This window comes from Etheostoma cragini, chromosome 6 (assembly GCF_013103735.1).
Source record: "Etheostoma cragini isolate CJK2018 chromosome 6, CSU_Ecrag_1.0, whole genome shotgun sequence".
In the NCBI taxonomy this organism is placed as follows: domain Eukaryota; kingdom Metazoa; phylum Chordata; class Actinopteri; order Perciformes; family Percidae; genus Etheostoma; species Etheostoma cragini.
Genome location: NC_048412.1, coordinates 26,241,475 through 26,263,359, shown reverse-complemented (window position 1 = coordinate 26,263,359; position 21,885 = coordinate 26,241,475). Strand labels below are relative to the sequence as shown.

General features: G+C 40.7%; 1 protein-coding gene across 5 annotated transcripts in view; it reads left to right on the top strand.

The window, feature by feature from the left end:
* Positions 1–21,885, top strand: part of sema6e (sema domain, transmembrane domain (TM), and cytoplasmic domain, (semaphorin) 6E) — a 150,859-nt gene that overhangs the window by 83,108 nt on the left and 45,866 nt on the right. For all 5 annotated transcript variants that reach the window (XM_034873825.1, XM_034873824.1, XM_034873821.1 and 2 more), the window contains 9 exons: positions 1,859–2,059; positions 6,650–6,764; positions 7,864–7,921; positions 11,453–11,509; positions 11,990–12,091; positions 17,279–17,369; positions 18,989–19,111; positions 20,634–20,722; positions 20,915–21,132. In XM_034873825.1, the coding sequence (XP_034729716.1) occupies positions 1,918–2,059; positions 6,650–6,764; positions 7,864–7,921; positions 11,453–11,509; positions 11,990–12,091; positions 17,279–17,369; positions 18,989–19,111; positions 20,634–20,722; positions 20,915–21,132 (995 nt within the window). In that variant the 5' untranslated portion in view covers positions 1,859–1,917. The remainder of the gene's footprint in view (positions 1–1,858; positions 2,060–6,649; positions 6,765–7,863; positions 7,922–11,452; positions 11,510–11,989; positions 12,092–17,278; positions 17,370–18,988; positions 19,112–20,633; positions 20,723–20,914; positions 21,133–21,885) is intronic.

Below are 21,885 nucleotides of genomic sequence, written 5' to 3'. Positions count from 1 at the left end.
TCTCATGGATTTGCCTCTTGCAGCGATACCACTAAAACATACTATTTTTGTCTTTCAAACGGCTGTCCTTTCGGTTAGGAAAAAAAAAGCATCCAAATGATGGCACATGATGCTAATCCATCAGGTATATTGTCCTCATATATCGCCTGAGGCTGGCCACACAAGCAGTTGTAATTCAGAAAGTAAACACAAGCAGACACCCGCCCACTCTCCTCGATTTATTGTGTTGTGATCATCGCTTGACCTCATTGCCAAATGCAGCTTCCTCCGCTGCATTTAAATGAAGCATATTATTAATATTGATGACAGTTCATGTCTCTGCTGACTTAATTTTCTGCTCCCACTTAAAGCCATGTGGCCCACGTCTCATTGCCGAGCGACACAGTGCATACATTTAGGAGGGCTCGTCAGGGCCCCTGTGGAGGACACATGCCCTAAATAAGTTGGCGGTAAGCACAGGTCATCGCAGTTCGAAGTTTGTTTCCACAAATCCCTCTGCCACCCATCTGTCACTGTCTCTTCCCTCAGATATCAAACAGATGTGGAGATGAGCATTTCTGCACAATCACAGCCTTGTGCTCAACACCTAGAGATGCTAATTATTCCCACATAGACACTCAATGCCAACATTTGCCTCAACTTTATTTTATATTTAGGAGAGTCGTTCTCAGGACTCTTTTGTCAATCCATTAGTTTAAAATGGGAATCTATGACTTCACGTCAACGCAGGTGGATGAGGTCACTACATCTTTGCATGACAAGCTGTAATTGTTGTTTTTGTTCTGCATTTCTGTGAAATAACTTGTCAAAAACTGGTCACTGGTGTTGCAGCATTTTATGTTAATGAAGTTTGTCTTCATTAGTAGCGCTCATGGTTTTTGTAGCCACCTAGTTGCTCCTGTAATTATGCAAAGCAAACTATTCCTTTGTGCATAGTAATCCAGAATGAATGAATCACTTTGCACATTGGAATTATACTTTCATGTGTGCCATGAAGGAGTGATTGTTTTGGTTCTGTTTGTTGGTTCGTCTGATGGTTAGCAGGGTCATGTCATCTCAAACATGCCAACAGATGATAAAATAAGGTGGAAAAATCCTTCCATGGTGCAACAAATAGGTGATCAGATTGTTGTCTGCATCCAGTCCCAGGAATATTTTTGAAATGTTCTTGGATCCATTTTTTTAAATGGCACATTTTGATTGGTGGAATATGTCACGTATGAATTCCTTCTTGCTTCTGTATTGTAGAGTTTTAGCTTAATGTGTCAATCCATGTCTTGACATTTATTATTATTATTATTATTATTTTTATTCTTATTATCATCATTATATTTGTTCATCCTTGAATGTCTACTGCTTATTATCTTAAGGGTCATGAAGAGCTGTAACTGATCCCAGCGTGTATTGAGTGAGAGGCTACTGTAGGTACATCTTGGACAGGTCTCCATTATAGTCACATACAGACCCTTAACAGGAGTAATTAATCCGGCCATCAGGGCCTGGTGTAGGAGTGGGTGGAGCGAGGTGTTCTCCTCGGTGTAATTGTGCCAAGTCACCTGTGAAAGACTTTGGTTGGCAGTAAATGAGGCAGTTGTCCCGGTGGTCAGGGCCCCAGCCGGCTCCCCTGGTAGCTTCCCTCCATGTGGCTGTTTCTCTCTCTGTCTCCATCCACCTTTTTTATGTGTGTATGCACTCTCACAATCTCCGCGGCTCAGTGGACACTCAATCACATCGCCGCATTGACATAAGGCATTGCATGCTAATATGAACTTAGCTGTCACAGTTAAACATTGCTGCTAAAATTGTTCAATCACATAATTAACTGTCCTAACCTTGATAACCTTGTGTCTCATTGTAGGTGGGACATGAATCTGCTGTAGGCCATGTGTTTTTGCTGAGGTCTCATCTTCTGCCAAAATGAGGCTGACGCCTGGCTCGCCTCAACCCGTCCTGCCGGCCATCCTGGCTCTCACCTTAGCCGCCTTCTTACCTCAGCTGTCCTCAGGAGCCACGCCGTTCCCCCAAGACCTGGAACCAATCAGCATCGTGGGCAGAGAATGTAAGTTCAAAATCGGCTGTGTTGCCATGGTGATCCCAGTTGCAGGAGTAGATGTAAAAGTAAAAAGCAAGGGTCCCTGATACATTATATCATCACTGGGGAACATGGCTTAGAGCAGTGGCTGTCTTTTTTAGGCAATGTTCACAGCAAGCAAATTTGCAGAGGTGTACACTGCTGCGGCAATATTTATTCTGTTTGTTATGTCGGCTTCATGTGAAAATGGCCATTTTAAATCAGAAAAAACAAAACCATTAAAAAATACTCCAAATTTGCTCAAGCTGTCACTATATCCTGACTGTACTACATGAATCATATTATCTGTAAAAAATTCCCATTCCCCTGCCTCTTCCTGCCCCCCCTTAGGGGGTGAAGGAAAGCGACCAATCAGAACCGAGGAGTCTCCTAAACACTGTCTATGACTGCGCCGATCAAACTGTTAAACTAGGTAGCGCTGATTTAAAAAATATATGTGTGTGTGTGTGTGTGTGTGTGTGTGTGTGTGTGTGTGTTCTACTGCATTGCCTATTTTTTGTTTCTCAAACTTGATCAGAAATATATTTTAGTGTTCTTTTTTTATGCTGTAAAATGAGAAGGTTGCTCCGACCGGTAGGCGGTGTTCGGTTTTGACGTGCTCACTTTTCTGTGAAAAATTCCTCCAATGGACCATTTTCACAGCAGATAATTTGACTTGTCATCGTAGGAAAAGCACAGCTTTAATTGATAATCTTTTTTTTTTTTAACTTTATTTAGTCAACCATCTACAACAGTACATTGAACACAGGGACAAAGTAAAACATGACATTTTTCTTTTTTTTTCCTCCCTTTTCCCATACCCTTCTCCCCTCCTTCCCACTCCCCATCCTGTGGTCTTTTCCTTTACCTTCTGTTTATCCTGTCCCCTACCCCTCCCCATCTTAATTGATAATCTTAACGATGGCTCAAACCCATCAAGTGTCCCAGTAAGATATTTCAGTAAGTCATGTACTTTACCAGGGCTCCTCCTAAGTGGAATGCAGCTATCATTAATTGTTTTAAATACACTTTTTCTTTTTTGTCAACATGTCTGCAGTGAAAAAAGGTTTAAATTGACATACCATGCCACATTAAGGTAAATATTAGCTAAATCATTAAATACACATTTTTACTCAGGTGAAACCAAAACATCAATAACAAATGCTGTTGTTAATTTGGACAAACAGGAATTTAGTAAAACAATCACAATACAATTACAATGACAGAATTATTGCACAGCCCAACATGTGACTGCAGCTCTTAGCTCCAGCCGTTAAGATAAGAGGTGCTTGGACGTGTGTGACGCTCCCAAGACTCTGCTTCATCGGACATGGGGACTCATCAATGGCACCCAATCACTGGGGAGGTCCACAGAAGAGGTCCTGGGTGCTAAATGTAATGGGCCATAATTGATTTAAGAGGTGGCTGAAGACTATGGCCCACACACTGTAATTGATCTATCTGGGAGAGAGTAACGCAACCATTAGCAGAAATAGCTGCGCTAATAGTGCTATATGTGGAGCTCCATCCCAGGTGTAATGAGAGCAATTTATAATCTCTGGTTCCAGCAGGTGACAGCGTGGCACAAGGTCCCTTATAACTATGCAAGACGTTCGTTATGAATTGTAGTACTTCACGAGGCCGAGGTCTATGAAATCATACTTGAGTTGCTACTTTTTTTTGAGAGTGGACAGGCAACTCTCCTCAGCATCTTGTCTATTTTGTGAAGGACTGTGTGCAGAGTATGTTTAAGGAAAGAAACTATATGGTTATACAGGAGCTGCTTATAGAAAAAGCCACTACCATAGTTTTATCCAAATCTATTGAGTATTCACTCTTTCCCTGGATTCTGATTCTCAGCTGGATTCATATGCTTCATAAACCACGTTCTGATGATTAATGTTAAACAATGTGACGTGAAGGGCAAAGTGATAAAGTATAATCCTACTTTTTGGTCGTAACTAAGGACTGTATCAGACTATTTCACGTTTGATTTAGACCATAATAGGACACTAAAACTCTGCAAGGCTACTTTGGAAGGTCCATCTCATCTACTCTCTGGTAAATGAAAATAATTGGTCTGGATTAGTGAAAGGATTCCACTTTTTAGAACCATGTCATAATATAAACATGGGTGTACAGTCTGACTGTTCTCTTTACAGACTACAGATTGTGTAGCTTCTTATGTCAATTAGTATGTTGCTTGGGAACAGGGGTCTAGCGAGTCCACACAGCATTCCCGGATATCAGAAAAGAGTGTTTCTGGCATTCCTTTAAACCAATCAAAATAATGCCTTACTGTGCCATGAACTACTACAAATTACTATTTCTAGTCGCTGTTCCATTATCTTTTACTGTGACTGTTATTGTCACTATTCATTGCAACCCCAACTGGCCATCTGACACCGCCTACCAAGAGCCTGGGTCGGTCCCAGGTTACTTGAAAAAACAGGTTTCTTAAAAAAAAGGACATACTGCAGTTTCCAGTGGCAACGGGCCAATACCGGAAATGACTAATTGAAATATGATCCAAAAAAAAAGTAAGAACCGTTAATATTATGTCTACCAGTCCATTCTGAACATAGATACAGGCATGACAAGAATGCCAATAAAATAAAATAAAAAGTATGCCTATTGTTTGGACTTCTTATGAGTTGTGAGCCATGACTTTAGGAATTGCTTTTGTACTAGGAAGATAGGTTATTACCTATTTTTGAAGTTAAGATAGGTTAAGCAGTTAGGATATTTTTCTATAATGAAGCCTTAGGTTTGATGCAGCCTGTGGCCAGCATCGTACATGATTTTTCAGAAAACGTAATCCTACATAACTCGTGGCGCCTTCATCTGCTCCTGGAGTTTGCCCTGAGCGGTGCCTAAGCTTTAGAGGATGTGAAAGTGCTGAAGAGTAATTAGAAAATCCTCATTTACCAGGGGGAGGGTAGCGGGGCGGGCCTCTGGGAGTCTCTTCACCAGACAGCACAGCGAGGTCCAGCACTCAGCCAGACATTAGGCATTTCAATCTTTAAACAGTCGATTCCAGACCAGCAGTAAGGGGAACGTAATGCTCCCTGTAGAGAGACTAATTTCCGATTTGTGGCGTATTTCTAGCGGGGATTGCTAATTCAGCAGCAGCCCTGGTCAGATGGGAGGCTGGAGGGCACTTAATACAGTACCTTTGCCTGGTTGTAAGAAAAAAAAAAAAGAAAAAAAAAAGGGAGACAGCAGAGGACGTCTCGTGATGTAAAAGACAGCCTGGTGTCAGTATTTAACAAGGTTCATTTTTTTCTGCTTGGGGCATCCTTCCTTTCCTAATCCAACGTTTGCAAGCATGTCCATCTACTGACTGGCTGTTATACATTTGTTATTTCCGGTATTAAGTACTGGACACTCCCAAATTAATATTTCCCTCCAGTGATTTAGCCTGCTGGAGTAGAAAAGAGCAAGAATATAATTACAATACAGAAGAGGAAGAAGGAAAAATGAAAATCAGCCATAGTGCAACATGGTTGGCATTACTGCATATCCTCCTTACTGTATATTCTTTTTCTCTTTGCAACACTTCCACCTCCAAATCCTCTTATCTCCTACTTGTCAGTTATAACCAAAAAAGAACAAAAACTACTTTAACTTAGATTTTCTTTCTTTTTCTTTATTTACCTGATATTGGATCGGTGCATAAACCACAGTGCTTCCCGATACCAGCGTTTTTAGGTTGTATCGGAGGCCATATTGATACTTGTCTCAGAATCAGAACATCTCTACTGTATTTAATGTATCCTGCCTGCAGTAACGGATATTTTAATTTGGTTTGTCTTTTTTCACCATGCAGTGTCCTCCGTTATAAAAGGTTTTTCCGGGTGGTTACATTGCCTTCATGACTGCCTTTGAGACAGATAAGTGCTATTTAACTGTGGGTCGACCAGACAGACAGATTTTTCCATTGAGGTGGTTCTTTGTTTTTGCTTTCCTTGTCCTCGCTTGGCACAGTCCCCAGGCCTGTCAGTTAAGCGATGCATACCAGGAGCTGTTTATTTAAATCAGACTGACTTCTTTGACACAAAAAGCTAATTTGCAACTTTGTATGCTATTTTGTCCCATGCTCATCCACCTACACAAGTGCACATTAGCATACCTAGCCCATGCTCTGGATCTTCGGCACAATACACAAAATTGCAATCTTGGTTTAGTGTTTCTTAAACTGCAAAGGTGTGATGTTTTTCCAAGCTGCTGATTTGTTTTGGATTAATGTTAAGCCATTGTTGTCCTGTCTCTTTACAAATCGGAAACTAACAAACATAGCTACTTTTAAAAGCACTGACATATGATCGCTAAGAATGATTTTCATGTTTTAAAAAGCCAGCCTCGGTTCTCATTGAACTGAAGTCAGGTTTGACCCCTGTCTTTTATTCCCAGATCTGAAAGCAATGTTTTTAAAAAGACTTCAAAGTGACAAAATATGTCAGTGTTGTGTTTTGGAGCCTTTGCTAAGAAGCTTAGCTACAGTAGTTGGCCGGTGTCTTGTGTTATTATGAGTTCTTGAACATTTTCTTTTCTTTCTTTTTTTCCTTACCCACGCAGCCTCCTACCTCTATCCCAGCTTCCAGGGACTCATGTCGGACAATGACACCGTCCGCCTGGGCTTGGACTTCCAGAGGATGCTAAGGATCAACCGCATGCTCTACATTGCTGCCCGGTACGTCATCACCACTCACCTGCTAGTTGGAACGTCACAAGTTAGGGATTTCTTTATTTTTTTTATATTGAATATCTGAATACTAGATACCTAATCCTGATGCCATGTGTGTTTTTGCCTAGATAAATAGAGCTGCACACTGTTTTTTTGTTTACAAAAATAACTAAGTTAACAAAATAATTGAAAGATCCTCAGTTTAAGATTCAAAATTCTTTATAAATCACACAACATGGAAATTCACACTGACATGTATTTACTATTTAGAATGTTGTAGAATTAACCGACTGAGTAAGATGATTGGGGGGACCGCCAAACCCTGGTTATTTGAAAAATGCCCGTATTGGCTCCGATCCGATTGGGACATATCAAGAACCAATGCTCTGGCTTTGAAGCTTTATTTACATTCTTTACTGAGGGTGGAAATCTGACTAGGATGTTAAAAAGGAGCATCCTTTTAGCTGTCAGTACAAAAGATAACTTTTGTTCTCACCCTCATGAACAAATACATTACACTGTACAATATTTGCATATCGTAAAAGGTGAATACATGTGTATTTTTGCACAAAGGCTCCAGCAGCTTTTCCAGCGCATTTTTCCCCCTTATTGCACATTGCTCCCCTCTCGATCAAGATGCCGTAGGTTAAATATATAAAATGGACAAGGTTGCCGCTCCTCTACCTATTTTTCCATTGAGCATACTAAATTCTGCTACAGTCTTTGGCTCGGTCTCAATCTGCAGTGCTCTCGCTGCCAAGAAGATTTCTAATGTACCTAAATGGACTTGTGGAATGGAATAATTTCCACCGCTGCATAACACAAAGTGCGTGCCTCACTTCACAAGTGATTCATATGGGTTGTGTTGCTAGTTGGGAAACCTTTTTCTGAAGTTGAAATGCCAATGGACTTTGCCTGTTAATCCACCCTTCTCCCTCAGTTCACCTTCAATCAGTCCTGTTAAAGCATTTTTGGGAAAACAGGTTTTGGATAAGTGGTTGGATCAGAGGCTTATCAAGCTTTGCATTCAAGAAGTGTCACGGCTGACAAAAAAGCATGTGGAGATGTCCCCAATAACGGCGTCTTGTCTTTCTATCTCTTTCAGGGATCATGTGTTTGCCATCAATCTCGCCACTTCATCTGAGCAGATAATCCCACAGCAGGTAGGAAAGTCTGTCCACATTCAGAGTCACCTCTGTTTCACTGCTTAATATTTGGGTCCAACATTCTCTTAAAATGTGTTTGAGCATGTTTGTGCCGTATGTAGGGCTGTGATGGTATAGTTTTTTTTCTTACCGCAGTAAAGAAGCAACTTATCACCACAAAATGGCAGTTAAGGGCAACCCACCCTTGTTATGAGAGTAGCGTAAATTGGAGCGAGAATGGCAGCGTGCTTTAAGTGAGTGACCTTCAGTGGCTGGGGGTTCACGCAAATAGAGCAAGTGGTGAGGGTAGCGAATGAGTGCGGCTGTAATGAAAAGCGAGAGGAAAAAGAGAGAGAAAAGATGACGTAAAAACACTAGAACAACAATCGTGAGCTTCTCAGGACACGGAGGCTTCATGTGATGTCATACTGCGGTTAAAGTGGAGGATGTTACCCCCGAAAAGGCATTGGCATAAACCTTACAGCATATGTTGTAGCACAGTGTTTCCATTTCAGCTCAATGTGAGTCAGTACTGTGTTTCACTGTCATTTAGTTATTTACTTTACTTGCTTACTTGACTTTTCTTCTGCAATTTCTACTGTTAAAATAGGTTTTAGGATTCTGTGGCCATTCAATACACATTATGAGAAAACAAAATCTTTCCCTTAACTGAAGCCGGGGTTTTTCATATTCGATTGTGATATTTTGAATGGTATATCTTTAGACTAGTTTGTTGTTTTTCTGTACCACTTCACTTTAACGGGACCATCTCTTGTAATGTTTGTATCTCATTATTTTCCTTTCTACCCTTGCCTGACTTTTCATCACAGTATCAAGCAATCTTTCTTCAGACATACATCCAATACAAGTGGAGCCGGGCTCTTGTGGCTTTTGAAGTGCCATGCTCCTTCCTATCTGAATCTCATTTGTCAAACATGATTGCGCTTAAATAAAAGCCCTCCGAGGCCTGGACTTTTGTTTGCTTGTATTTAGATTAGCACTAACCATGGATATTCATTCCGCTAAGGCCACCACTCTGTCAGGAAGATCTAAACTATTGATTTGAGTGTCGACTGTGGCATAAAGAAATGGGAACTTTGGAGCAGCACCATTACAGTCCATCTTTTTCCGGTATGTTAAATGATAACTTAGATATTGAATGTTTGTTTATGATGAATTTTTGTTCAGCCATTTAACCAGAGCTCCAGTGTGACGGCAAAAACTGAGTGGGAAATTATTGAAGACTGTACCCAGGTTCTGCTTCTTACCGCCCCAGATTTCTCATCAACATAAAAACTAGGTCTGTCTTCTTCATCACAGATCCATTCCTTTGCTCTGGCTCATTCTTAACCAGCTCTTCATTTTTCATATTGGGCACTCATTCTTATTCTACCCTTCACTGAGCTCCCCAGGCTTGGGTGACCATAAGTAATTATTAGTAAACCAAATGGAGCGTGGACAAGGCCGGGTTTATTACCATAATGCTGACCCCTACTGAATCGTATCGGATCTTCACAAAGTCGCGCCAGAGGCGTTCCATGCGTGGAGCAGAGAGGGCAGGGAGCTGGATTTAAAGCCAGAGATGTGAAGGAGTCGTGTACTGCTAAGAAAATGATTAATATGTTCGTTCGCACTATTGATTGTAATATTTTGTAGATAGATTTTCTTGTTTTTACCACAAATGGTCAGTCAAAAGATGTACAACATCAATAAGGTTGGCAATATTCTACGTTTTTCTTATTTTTGATGAATCTGTTACCAACGAGTATAGCCACCGTTGCAATGGTTGACGTGCTCCTTCAGTACCACGATCCCAGTCCCTGTAGTTTAGTCTGAGTCGATCCTACATACGCTGTCCGCTGAAAAAAGTCCCTAATAAATGGACTATATACTCCTGTTTGAATAACCTTTACTAAAAACTACAGCTGTTATGTTAGGAAATTACGGAGCCTTTTTAATAAATGAAACTATATATTTAAGAGCTATTTCATAAAAGTATACAGTATTTGCAGGAAGAGCCAAACGGCTTTGGGCCAAGTGCCACAAAAAGGATAGGGAAGTCAGAGAGACCCATTGGTGGGTTTGGCAATTATCAGGGACTTGTTCATAATTAGTTTTTAAATACGTCGTCCTGTATACAGTGGATATAAAACAATGTTTGCCTGAAGGTGTAAAGCAGGAAGAATTCCACTATTAAGATTCTTCATCAGGGGCTATAGCTTTCCTGTGTCCCCAGCAGTTAGATTGCATTTCTGAGTTGAATGCTGTACTGAAATACATTTGATAAAATTGGAAAACCAGCTCAGAGAACAAGAGGCCTGAAAGGACAAATTGTTTTTCAGGCACTTATGGTCTAAGATGAGTGACCCCTTGGCTCCAGTAAGGCCTCAAAATGGATTATACCACAGGGTGGCTTATTGCAGGGTTGTAGCAGAGAACACCTTGAGACAAATTTAAGACCCTAACAGCTAAAAAGTAGAGAAAAGTCTCCATGTTTTGTACCTTTCAGAATCTAAGGCATAGCTTTTGGACTCATCCTTGTTGGATGGTATCTATTTCTTTTGTGATAGAAATGGAAAAGATAGTAATCTAAAAATGTGTGTGTATGAATGTTTGAGCAAAATAATCTATTGTACATTTAAAATGTTATTATGAGAAAGTAAAGATGGACCAATTAAAGACAAACATGTCTTCATGCAGGAGACAGCAGAATCAACATTCAAAATGGCTGAAGGAGACAGTTTCAAGACACGATTAGCATTAAAAATCTACAAATATTAGAGGAGTTTCCCTTTAAGCGCTGACTGCAGCCAAAAACACCAAGAGCAGGCCGCCCCGTTAAACCCAAGTGTATATATAATAAGTGTACAATACGTCACAGAGTGAGACGTCAAGCTCCTGTCTGCTCAAATACTGCCAGCACTGTTGACAAAAGAATGACTTGGAACTAAAAAAAGAAGTGTACACAACCGTCTGTGGTATTTATGAGCTCTAAAAAAATCCGGTCAGTAAATTATCCGACAATTGAAAGGAGCACATTAAACCTTCAACTAGGCAGAACTTGTTAACAAGCTGATGGATTATTCCATAACAGCCGTGTGTGCGCGCGTGTGTGCGCGCGTGTGTGCGCGCGTGTGTGCGCGCGTGTGTGTGCGCGCGTGTGTGTGTGTGTGTGTGCGCGTACACAGTGTAAGGGCGGAGCTTTTGACCAGTAGATTAATTGGGGCTAATTGACTGCACCTCATGTGGACAGTGAAGCAATGCAAACATGCTCTGTAGTCTTTCAATTCCAGTTTGTTTGTTCTCACAGAGCCAGATTTGATTTTTATCACTGAGGAACCACAATGTTTAGCTGCCCGCTGACTAGCTGCGCAGACATTCCTGATATTTGTTTGTTTGTTTTTATTCCACGACAGTTTATTGAAGTTAATGAGATTTTCATCACAGCTGTCTCGTAATAGCACTTGAACGATTGGGAGCAACAAAAGCTGGGGTGGTGAGAAACAGCTTGTCTTTGAGCTGACAGTTGGCTGTCTGTTCATTTTTCAGAAACTGACTTGGAAGACGAAGGATGTGGAGAAGTGCACTGTGAGAGGCAAAAACAGCGTAAGTATTATCTTGCAGACACATCTCCCTCCTCTCTCTGTTTTTGCCATTTCATTTCTCCCTTCTTTCGCTCTTTCTTTCCCTCAGCCTTCTTTTCCTGTTTCCTTACGGTGAGGATTTGTAATGAGTAACGGCGGGCATGTAGCTTGTCAGAATCAGTGGCACAACCATCAGTAGAAAACAGACTGTTTTTTTTTTTTGTAAAGCATTCTCCTTCCCAGAGCTACAGTGAAACCACAACAATCAGCCTCGGAATTACGATAATGGGCGTGGGCATGGGCGTGCGTGCGTGCGTGCGTGCGTGCGTGCGTGTGTGTGTGTGTGTGTGTGTGTGTGTGTGTGTGTGTGTGTGTGTTAAAAAAAAAAGCACTCTCTCTACCCGCTGCAAGTCCTGCGTTGATTCTGTCGTTGGTGTGCCAGTAGCCAACATGGACCTGGTCACTAATGCACAATAACATCAAGCTGTTTTCCACCTGACAGGACGAATGTTACAACTATATTAAAGTGCTGGTGCCACGTAATGACGAGACGCTTTTCGCCTGCGGCACCAACGCCTTCAACCCCGCCTGCCGTAACTATAAGGTAAGAAACTGCTGCATGCTGCCTCCTGGCCTCAATTACAGATAAGAGATCATATTACTGTACTGCTGTTATGAGATGTGTGTGCTGTTGCAGTTGTATGCTGTTGCAGTTGTACCCCCATTATTTGAGTTTCTAATGGAAACAACAAACTGCAATCTAAACTTGTATGACATTAGCGACTCGCCGGCTTGGTGTGAAAGTGTCATTATCAGGGGATATCATGTCATAAACACACTTGAACACAGGTCACAGAGGCTCACACAGAGCACATGTTTTATACATCTGTGAAAACTGCAAAATGCTGCATAAAGTCACAGTGTTACACATTCAGACTGGAGCACATGCATCACAAGACTACAATCCTTAGGGGGGCGAAATCTGATTATTGCAATTTATTTTTAATGAATATACAGTATATACACGTCCCATACATTTTTGCAAGGATGGATAGTTTACAGTTGTACAATAACCTTTGCAAAAAAATAAAATTAAACCTAAAGTGCACAGCTATTTCTCTATTAATGAATGTCTGTTGCCTTCAAGCCATTGGCAGATTAGTTGTTACAAAGCTAATTAAGCCTATCAGCTCCACACGACTTTCTCTGTATACCTCAATATGGCTATGTTCAGACCTGGTACTGCCAAAGGCTTGCGTCTTGTGGACAGTGTTGTCTATACTTTGAATACTTTAAGGGGTCTACATAAACTACACACTATGGGCCCTATCTTGCACCCGGCGCAGCGCAAAGCCCGACGCAAGTGTCGTTGCTAGTTTAAGACGGACACAGTTTTTAATGACCCATCCAGCGCCCACGTAGTTTAAATGGCGAATGCAACTGTGCCCATGCGCTGGTCTGACAGGGAGGTGAGTTCAGGTGCTTTCTGGGCGTACTGCTATCTTGAGGCCGGGGGAAGTGAGCTCTCCATTGACCAAAAACCTGGTCTAAAGTCAGTATTGCAGCATCTCATTGCTATTTTAACCACAAATTAGTAAAATGCAACTACTGTAGGCATACATTTATACATATATAAGGAAGCGCAGCGGCCCAAAACGCCCAAAACACACCTACGAATTTATGAAGACACTAAGTACAACCCTTTTGAACCATGTTCCAGGCACACAGACCTTTTTTTCCACCGTTAAACTAGCAAAGCTTAATTTGGACACAACCTAAACCCACCTGCGCTATGCGCTTAGATCCTTAAAACAGGGCCCAATAGCTTTAACGAAATACAATAAAAAATTTGAACAGTAAACTTTACTTTAGGTCTTATTCATTGTTAGAAACAAGCATCAATAAAAACATTAGTAAAATGGACAAAATGTGTTACTTGAGCTAAGAAAAAGTAAGGTCACATAAAAAAATGATTTAATGGACTAACTGCAGTGAAACTTTGTGTTGCACATGTACGAATACACTGAAACAGATGTGGTCCATCTGTGATCGGCTACCAGAGCCTGAACAATGAATAAAATACTGTTAACACCAGTTGGAAAAAGGACTATTACTATAAAAAAAATTTAACAAATCACCTAACACAAACATTGCTAGAAAGACTGGTCATACCAGGTTGAATGCAGCATTTGGAAGCTGTTAAAGAAGTCTGGCAGCCGGCGCTTCAATATGTATTTTCAATGATGATACAACAAACAGCTGTGAGCTCAAACTGCAGCCGCACAAGTGAAAATGACAGGAAAATGATTAAATGTATAAAAAGGGACGGTGTGAACAATCATGTTACACGTGGAGTAGACAGAAAGCAGCCCTCCAAACAATTGGAGCACATCCTGCTCACTCTGCAGGGCTCCATATTTGTATTTCACGTGGCCAGGTGACTTCAAACGCTTCATGTTGGTGGAATAGTATGTTGCCTCAACAAGGCAGAGATGAAATCTGTTGACAGAACACAAGATTTGCTGATGAAAGCAACAATACAACAGCTTCTTTCACTCCCCTGGAACTATGATGCAAAGGGAGTAGATGAAATCTGAAGGAGAAAGTAAGAAGCAACAACACGAGGGAGTAAAGAGAAGCAGGGTCAAGAGACAAATCTGAGCGAGAAGACAAGAAGTCTCTGGGCTGCACCTCGTCTCCGTGGTAATTCCATCATTCGAGGACTATATACCAGCACTGAGAGCTGGTGGCTACAGTAAAGTTAAGATATTATATATTAGTAAAGGCACAGATCGGGTTTTTGCAATGCAAAAGTAATTCTCCCAGTTTGAGGTCTGTTGAAAAGAAAACAACGTGACACTGTGGCGGAGCCTCAGAGGTGACATCATGGGTTTGGACTGTGATTCACAGCAGGCCATTAGAGGAAGAGGAAGTACAAGTCGTACTGCACAGGCTGTAAATCTAACAGTGTGGGAGACACTGAAATCCAAAGGGGTGCTGAATAACTCAGACTTTACATTTTACTGGATTTTTTTGTCCGTGCGCTGACCTGTGAACTAACAGTGGTCGTCATCCAGGACAATCATGTTTAAGGTTTACAAACAGAAAATGGATTAAAAGGAGCAAAGTACAAAAAATAGCAGAATAAATATGCAACAGTATAGATGTTATGTAAGTATGTGTTGTTTGCACTCAATACAGAGAGAACCTCAGAATCTATTATGCAAAGTGAGTACATTTTGTCGTGACATGAATAAACTTAACCATGGGCGTAACTAATGCAAAGATTGTCCTTTTAATTCCACCACCAACATCTAAACAGTTATACATAAAGCCCATTTATTACAAATGGAAGCAATTAAATGTTCACAAGATTAACATCAATACAGATAAAAACATAATTTAGGAACAAAGCTAATGAAAGAAAATGACATTTAAAAACACAACAATCAAACAACAGTTTATAAATAACATTAAATACGCTCTGTGACAACTCATAGCAGGTACGCCGCCTAGTTATGGCTGCTACGCTGTGATTGGACAATCATTGTTTGGGGGAGGGGTTTAGTGGATTGGTCAAATTAACCAACAGTGAATGTTTGATCATAGCGAATTATTACCCCGAATAGTCTGGGGCTTGTGAACAAAATACAGCATCTCCATAGATGGATAGTATGTCTTAATGTCTCAATGCTCAGGTACAGAGTATATCCAAAGGTAAGGCCGGCTTACAAATACTCATCATCCTCTTCGTGCCACAGAGTGGTTGATATACGGTATCAACCCCCCCCCCCTGGCTTTTTCCCTAGCTTGGAAAAAGAGTGCAAGAGATGACTATCCAGACAGCTGGGTAGAGAGGGAGGAAGTGTAAATCATATCAGGGAATCTGTCTCTGGGACTGTGAGGACAAGGGGGGATTGAGTGAGAGGTGCCCCCGTCTCAATGGATGCCCAACTATGTCAGTGTCAGTGACCAGACTGCTGAGACAGCTGATCCGTAGACAACCAAAAGGCTGTCTTTAAAATGCGTTTGCAATAAAACAAAACCTTGAAGCATCAAATCCATCTGTCTTCATCTGCGCATTGGGGAAACGATCGTGCAGTCCCCACGCAGCTTTGTTGAATCCTCAGAAACCCTCAGGTCTCTCTGACTTCTAAGGTCTGTGTTTTTCTGTGATTAACAAACCGCTGTTTCACTTCAAATCATGTCACTCTGCAGGCGGGACGTCTGGTCACTGCTGTGGATTTCTAATCAGATTTAAAACCACTGAATAGAGACTGAATTATACTCTTAACCATGTTTTATTTCTGTTTACATGCTTGCAGTCCTGCTGATATTTTTTTTTTTTCAAGAATTTCTTGATTTCTTACTTTTTGATGACTTTCTAGGATTCAAGATAGAAAGAAAGAAAGAAAGAAAGATAGATAGGTAGGTAGATAGATAGGTAGATAGATAGGTAGATAGATAGATATACCAGTAAGTCTTGGTCAGTTGCAGAATGAACTTAGCCTACATGAACCTTACCAGGATTGGCATTTGTCAAAGAACACGGCCAACATAAAAAAAACTTGACAAAAAAATCGCAACAGATGTTTATTGATCAAAACATTTACTTGTAAAAGCCAAACTGGAAAACCAGTATTGTGCCACTTGTGATTATAGTCATGTTTCCCTGAAAATCACTGGTCATCCAATCTAACAAACCAAAGCTCGACTTTGATGCCCTACAGGAGGATCCAATAAAAAGCAGCAAAGAACCAACAACACAAACTAGTGACTCAGTCTGAACAATAAAATGCCTTCACAGATGTGATAAGTGGGGCAGAGCTGTTGTGTTGGATGGCATCTGAAGAGTTTTTGTAAGGTTGTCTTGGGGCATTTATGCAGCGTTCACGTGGCAAAGCGCAGTAAGCTTCTGGATGGCTCATTTTCTCCTCCACTGGATGATTGTATTAATATATTTTTGTATAGCATAATTGTATTGTCACGTGTACACAGAGCAGCCATAAACCCTGTTGCCCTTCTTGGAAATAAAAATCTATGAATCCATGTCTACGCTGACATTTTCAGACATAGACAGTGGCTCTTCTAAAATTTCCCTCAGGATGAATAACGTATCTATCTATCTACCTATCTATCTATCTACCTATCTATCTATCTCGCTCTCTTATGGCAGACGGCAATGGTTAGGAAAATTAAAATCTGACACTATTGAAGAAATATTGCATTACTTAATAACCAAGCTATAGGTCCATGTATGTAGAGAACCTAACGTGTGTGTGTGTGTGTCTCAACTTGTTGCCACAGAGGGTGTTGAATCCATGCGCGCACACACACACACACACACACACATTGCTTATTGCCGTACCTAAGGTTTACAACCTTGTTACCAGCGTGGCGGAAAATAGCAGCTAAATATCTGCGGCTGAGCGATAAACTGTCCTCTCAGCTCGTGACAGCAGGACCTCCAACTTCACACACTTCTTTTGTGGACCTGGCCCACATACAATACATCAAATAAAACTAATCTTTATGGTGCACGTGTTGCCTTTCATAATCACAGATTGATTTGGAATGCATCCGTTGAGTTCAGCAACAATTCCCACTGCCTTAGAGACTTGTTTGGTGATCGATTTTTGCATCCCGAGCATCCTTTTCAAGAGCAAACCCTAATGTTGTTTTCATGTTGTCACTCTGTCTTTTATATCCGATTCTTCTATCGGGTCAGCTATACAGTTCACTTGATGGCCTTATAAAGTATTCTTTTGTCGCTGTGTCCTCTCTGACCTAGATGTCCTCGCTGGAGCAGGAAGGGGAGGAGGTGGTGGGACAGGCTCGATGCCCCTTTGAGTCCCGCCAGTCCAACGTCGGCCTTTTTGCAGGTGAGTAAGGCCGGTGGCTGGAGAGCACATGTGTCAAACTCAAGGCCCACGGCTCAAATGCAGCCCTTCGCATATTTTATCTGGCCCCAATATCAACTTAGGTTCACAATACATTTTGCCCATCCTAGTTGTGTGCCAAACCAATAAGACGGGAATGCAGATTTCAGACTGCAATCAATCAACACTCAAAACAGAATTTAGCTGATTGGCTGACTTTGAAACATGGTAAATCCAACAGATCCAGAGAGTTCACATATTCAAGACTGTGGTACATTTTTAAAACGTAATCAGAATGATTGTTTAAGCTTGATTTGCTGCATTCTGGAAGATGGAAGATATTATACTTTTGAGAATACATAAAATCATGTTCATAAACTCTGCAAGTTTGGCACTTAATGTGATTGTCATTTTGCAGTGTGGCCCTTAGAAATGGAGTTTGACACCCCCTTGCCCTGTCATTGAAATGTAACAGGTTAACTCCCATAGCTGCTAATCTTTGCCATCAGTCCTTTCAAAGTAATAGAGAGGCTGAGAGAAATGCGCTTCATATTATGATTTATTTTTTTTCATTTAACTGCCGTTAGCTGCGGTAATATGAAGTTCTCACTGGTAAAACAATCAATATACCTGACTGGGAAGACATTTGCTCATTGAAGCAATCAATGCTGCAAACCTTCATACTGAAGTGTTATATGTATAAATGTTAATTAGAATATTTATTAAATTCTTTTTTTAAACACCATACCAGGGTTTGCAAGGTTTGCTCATTAAATACGCATGTACACCTATCGATCTAATATGAAGATTTTCACATGCCTATTCCAGGTCGCGTTTTGCTTCCATTTATTTTTGCCTGGTATGAAGCTCAATTGGCCGACTTTCAAAACTTCAGTGAACATCAAGTCTGCATACATTTTTATTATTCTAACGTTCTTATATGGCAAAGTCCAACATTGCCTCATAATGTAACTTTGAGCAGGGTTAATGCAGGCTTGACGTTCACTGTCACAGAATGCATTACTGAAGCAATTTTCAAGACTATTGATTTTTATATTGCTTATGGGTCTTTCTAAAACATCATCAAAATAGATGACTTAAACATGTACATGTAGTTTAGTTTGCCCCCATCTCAGACGTGTGGAAAATAGTATCCGAGAATATAGAAAGTATAATGCTAGACTTAACTACATGGTAACTACTACATCATTCAAAGTCTGTTTGAATGAATGTCTTTTAATGTAAGTGCACAACTCATCACAGGGTGGATTGGGAATTTGCCCCTTGATGGATTCTGATTTGTTGTCAGATTCTCTGCACTAATCATAGCAGAGAGAAGCTGATACTTTGTGAACGTGTAGGGGTCAAGTTCAGCGGAGAGTGAAAAGAGAACCAGACCTGCACTTAATCCTGCCAGGTTTCCACTGACATTTATGCAAAGTTCACACAGGGTGTTATTAAAAGTGGCACATTCTCCTGCATGTATTATCCTCTACCTCTTCTTAAAGGGCAATAAAAGTCCCCTGTGATCAAAAAGACAGCTTGACAATTCAAATAAATAACCCACAGTCTTTCATCCCTGACAATGTATCCCAATTGCTTTGATTTCCTCTTTTTCTCAGGTGGTTATTTCTACTCGGCCACCATGACGGACTTCCTGGCGAGCGATGCCGTGATTTACAGAAGTCTGGGAGAAAGTAGCCTTGTTCTGCGCACCGTCAAGTATGACTCCAAATGGCTGCGAGGTGAGCACCCAGCATGTTAAAGTGTAACATTTAGCACACATCTACTCAGCCTACATCTACTCTACATTGTTGCGTTTTGGTTAACTAAACAGATTATCGTTTTGCCGCCTGATTGGGTCTTGGCGTCTTGTCCTCTGACACTAAGCTACGAATGTTATCATGGCAACTACCAGCCACGGGCGGAGTATATATCCTCCCGTTTACCCCGGCACGAGCATGCCCAGTATACGAGAATGTTGATGAGATATGCGGTTTGCGCGTGTTAGTTTAAACAGAGATTAGTTCTCCTTCTGGAGCTCACGCTTGTGTGCACGGAGATCGCTTTTGGCTCAAAACTCTGCTAAAAAAACCAAAATGTAGCCTAAAGTTGAGTTCTGATAGCAGAGACTGGTTCCCTTTCAAATCAGATTCCAAGTCTGCAAAATATCAAGGCTGAGAGGATAACAAATCTTTTTTTAATCCCTCTGTCCCTTTTCTGTAGTAAACATCCAGGTAGTAGGCTTCTCATGTCTAACCGGCGCTCACTGTTACGGATTATGTCAGCTGTAACTGATTAACATTAATACCACAAATAACTTGGCTCACGTCTAGTCTGTTTGTTTTCTACAAGCTGGTGTCTGTGCTCGGCCAACGATGCATCGCTCTCCAACGCCACTGTAAACAATCGGATCACTTTCAGTTGTCGCAATCTCCCAGTGAAAGTTTTCTGTACCTAAGGATTACTTTCATTATCTAGTAATTGGCCAATTATGTTCTTGACTAATCGATTGTCACAACAGGAGAGTTACCTTCCTGGTCGTCCTCATTAAAAGGAGTGTGCGGTGTTGTAAAACGGGCGTCCACATCTTGAGGAATTGTTGTGTTGTTTCTTTCAGTATGTATTTTATTTTCCCAAATTTTAAGGCATTTATAATGTCTGTGTCCATAATGTGAAGCCACGGGAGATTATTGCTTCCAGCAGACCTAAAGTAAGCCTTCAACTAATGGAACTAGGAAATGTCAATCAGTGAATTGTTTCAGTAGGCTACACCTGTTATTATACTCTGTGATTATATATTAACTGTGTATACAGTATAACGGTGAATAATCAATATTTCATTTCTCAATTACACTTAGAACTGCAATTGTTCTTAACCCAAAAAAGCTGATTGCCGTTAAGTCCTTAGTGACTTAGAAATGAACTATTTGAACAGATTCAGATTCAATACTATATTCAGATTGTTTTAATGCTGTTGAACTTCAGCCTTGTAAATAACTGCATTTCTGACTGGAGCTTAGTTTTTTATCAGCACTGATCCAGGACCAGCTCTGCTATTTCAATACATTGAACGTTATCTCTGTGATTGTGAGTGTGATTCTTCGTATCTTTCGGTCCTAATATCCAGATTTGACTTTTTCCAAATTGAGCATTTGTCTTTACGAGCTCCACTCCCAGTCTGCTCACAATGCAAATGTCATGATGGAAATTAAGACTTCACAGCCACCCTGTCTGAACCACACTTCTCTTTTCTGTCTTCCAAAGAGCCCCATTTCCTCCATGCTATTGAGTATGGGAACTATGTGTACTTCTTCTTCAGCGAGATTGCAGTGGAGTACACCACTCTTGGCAAGGTGAGGAACTCATTTCAGCCAGAATTTTGGTTTGTGGTGTCTGTACTTTTGTCTCGAGTGGAAGGAAACATCTCTTGCCGTGCACACCACAATAGTTTAGAACGTCTTCTCAATATTCACTGTTGGCAAACAAGCTTTATGAATGAGAGTTGTCACCTGTATGGGATCCTCCCCTCCTGCTGTCACCCTCAGGTGGTTTTCTCCAGAGTCGCACGTGTTTGTAAGAATGACAATGGTGGTTCGCCAAGGGTGCTGGAACGTTACTGGACTTCGTTCCTCAAAGCGCGGTTGAACTGCTCCGTTCCGGGCGACTCCTTTTTCTACTTTGATGTCCTGCAGTCGCTGACAAACGTGTTGCAGGTCAACCACCGGCCGGCCGTGCTCGGCGTCTTCACCACACAGGCAAACAGGTTGGGATCAATGTAGTTGTCCCTTCAGTTTCAGCTGTGTTGTATGTCTGGCCTATGTATTTAATTTGCACAGTAGTGTGTTCAAACTAAAAACAAGCTCAGTTTTTTAAGAAAGAAAATTGCATGAACAAATAGTCCTGTCCTCCAATATCATATACAGCAGCTATCTCTAAAAGGATTTATAGAGAGTTCTGTTTTCTCTCTCTGGGCTTTCTACACAGCTTTTTATTAACCCAAGGCTGTGCTTACCTCAGGGCTATTATGTACAATTGACTCTGCACTTCTACTAGCCCTAGGTTAAGTTTGCACGTACGATGGCTTGCATAAGTAACAGCCATGTTGAAGTTAACTAAAAAGAAGAATAAAAAAGATCTTTTGGAAATTGATCCTAATGCCTTAATTAAAATAATAAGGAACAATTACACCTTTAAGGAAACAAATTTTCTTTGTGAATGAATATTGTATCGTCAAGAAATAAATGTTCTTCCTTACAGTAGAGGGGGGCATAAGTATACACACCACTGTTAAATTCCTTTGACATTTAGAATAAAAATAAATACATAAATAACCAATAAATTAATTTATTGATAATTAAATAATTTCGGTTTGCCCCATTTCAACTGTAAACGATAAGCTTTAGTTTAGTTGTTTTTCAGGGGATGACCCCACAAATTCGGGGCTAACTTAGTTTTTCTTTATTTTTTTTTATTTTTTATTTTTTATTTTTTATTTTATTTTTTTTTTTTTTTTTTT